The sequence below is a fragment of the Octopus bimaculoides genome, chromosome 27, assembly GCF_001194135.2.
Source record: "Octopus bimaculoides isolate UCB-OBI-ISO-001 chromosome 27, ASM119413v2, whole genome shotgun sequence".
NCBI lineage: Eukaryota > Metazoa > Mollusca > Cephalopoda > Octopoda > Octopodidae > Octopus > Octopus bimaculoides.
Window position 1 is genome coordinate 8850761 of NC_069007.1, and position 2041 is coordinate 8852801.

Here is a 2041-nt window from a genome sequence, read left to right on the forward strand (position 1 = left end):
GTAGTAGCAAATATTCGAACAAGGCGGCGAGCTGGCAGAAACGTTACCCCACCGGGCAAAATGCTTAGCAGTATTTCGTCTGCTATTACTTTCTGAGTTCAAATTCCGCTGAGGTCAACTTTGCCTTTCGTCTTTTCGGGGTCGATAAATTAAGTACCAGTTATGCACTGTGGTCGATGTAATCGACTTAATCCCTTTGTCTGTCCTTTCTATGTTTAGCCCCTTGTGGGCTATAAAGAAATAAGAAGCTTGTTTTCTAACCAGATGATTCCGGGTTCAGTCCCACTGCATGGCACCTTGGGCAAGTGTTTTCTACTAAAGCCTTGAATGGATTTGGTAGATGGAAACTGAAAGAAGCCCATCGTATATGTGTGTGTGTGTGTTTGTGTCTGTGTTTGTCAGCTCACCATCGTTTGGTGTGTTTACATGCCCGTAACTTAGCAGTTTCCTTCTACCAAATCCACTCACAAGGCTTTGGTCAGTCCGAGGCTATAGTAGATGACACTTGCCAAAGGTGCCATGTAGTGGGACTGAACCCAGAACCATGTGGTTGGTAAGCAAGCTACTTACCACACAGCCACTCCTGCGCCTATGTATATAAATAAAATACCATTGAAAAGATCTGAACAATCACAGATAACCAAAATAGTAACTGATAACAATTTCTATAAGTATAGTCTTAAAAGCTAAGAAATAGGCAGAAATAATCTGTTTTGGTTTTAAAGAGAACTTATTCAAGTTCTATATGTAAAGAAAATGTTTGAAGAAATGATTCAAATGGTTAACTACTTACCTGTTGAATGAGGTGTAACTGGTTGTGAAGTTCCAATGGAAGAAGAAGGTTGTGTTGAACCTATAGAGGTGGAAGGAATAAAATGATGTTAAATAAGTTTTTGCCTTTGTCTTTTTTTTTAACAAAAAGAAACATGTTTATAAGATAGTATTTAATGAATAGTAATTGAAGAGAAATCTGAGAATTGAAGTAAATACGATTTTATATTTTTCCTAGAGTCTGTAAAAAGATATAAAAAATATGAACATGCACTCATGCATGCATACACACACTCTCAAAATTTAACAGGTAGAATTTTATATTATCAGGTCATTAAGAATGAAATGTCCAATTTTGAACTGAAAGTTTATTTTAAAGTTATCTCAGCAAAAAGCAATGCAGTTAAACAAAGTATGCACCTAAATTATCAACACAATTTTGCCATTTTATTGGTAGCTTATTTATGCTGGCAGTGAAGAATTCTGGAGAGCAAGAGGTGATGGAATCACGAAAGGCTGTTTTCATCATTAAGGATGGGGTTACCACCCAGAAACTTGAGTTTGTGTATATCATGTAAGGCTAGATATGGGAGCGATGACCTCCCCTCACAAATACTAATCAGACACAGAATGTGTGTCGTTAGCCAGCAGGAAGAGATGTCTTCCTGGGGCTATAAATGTCAGTAGCACTGTCCTGTACAGGACGCCACACTTGGCTGGCAATTATATGTTACAATTCCATATTGCTACTGTTTACATCTCGCTCAGAGATTTAATATATCTATGCATATAAATTTGTCATGGACTATTCTTTCTTGTCTTGGGATTCATGGTCAAATAGCTGGGTGGAATTGTGTGAAAAATTACACAGAAGTGTAAAATGATCTGGTGGTGTTGCTAGGGTTTGTATTTTTTCATAGCTCCCATGGTTACCGAGATAATCTATTATAGTAATACTCTTGTGTTTATGAATGAGAAAGGAAGGGGTGATAGATGAATAAAGAAGGAAGGGATGATGTCATACTTGGTAGTGGGATGATGAAAATTGTACCCTGAAAAAATAAATCAAACAGCGTTTCAACTGTGTGAATATATGTGTGTGTATGTAAAAGGGGGTTATGTGAATGTGTGTGTGTGCGTGCAATATATATATATATATATATATATATATATATATATAGAGAGAGAGAGAGAGAGAGAGAGAGAGAAAAAGTAATAATGATAATGATATGTGAATGGAAATTTTTATATTTTACTAATGCCTTGTGAT

General features: G+C 36.3%; 1 protein-coding gene across 1 annotated transcript in view; it reads right to left on the reverse strand.

Annotated features, from left to right (window-relative positions):
- The window catches only part of LOC106881592 (uncharacterized), a 158543-nt gene that overhangs the window by 40351 nt on the left and 116151 nt on the right, over positions 1-2041 (reverse strand). Inside the window, exon 59 of the mRNA XM_052977128.1 lies at positions 794-853. Within this exon, the coding sequence (XP_052833088.1) occupies positions 794-853 (60 nt within the window). The remainder of the gene's footprint in view (positions 1-793; positions 854-2041) is intronic.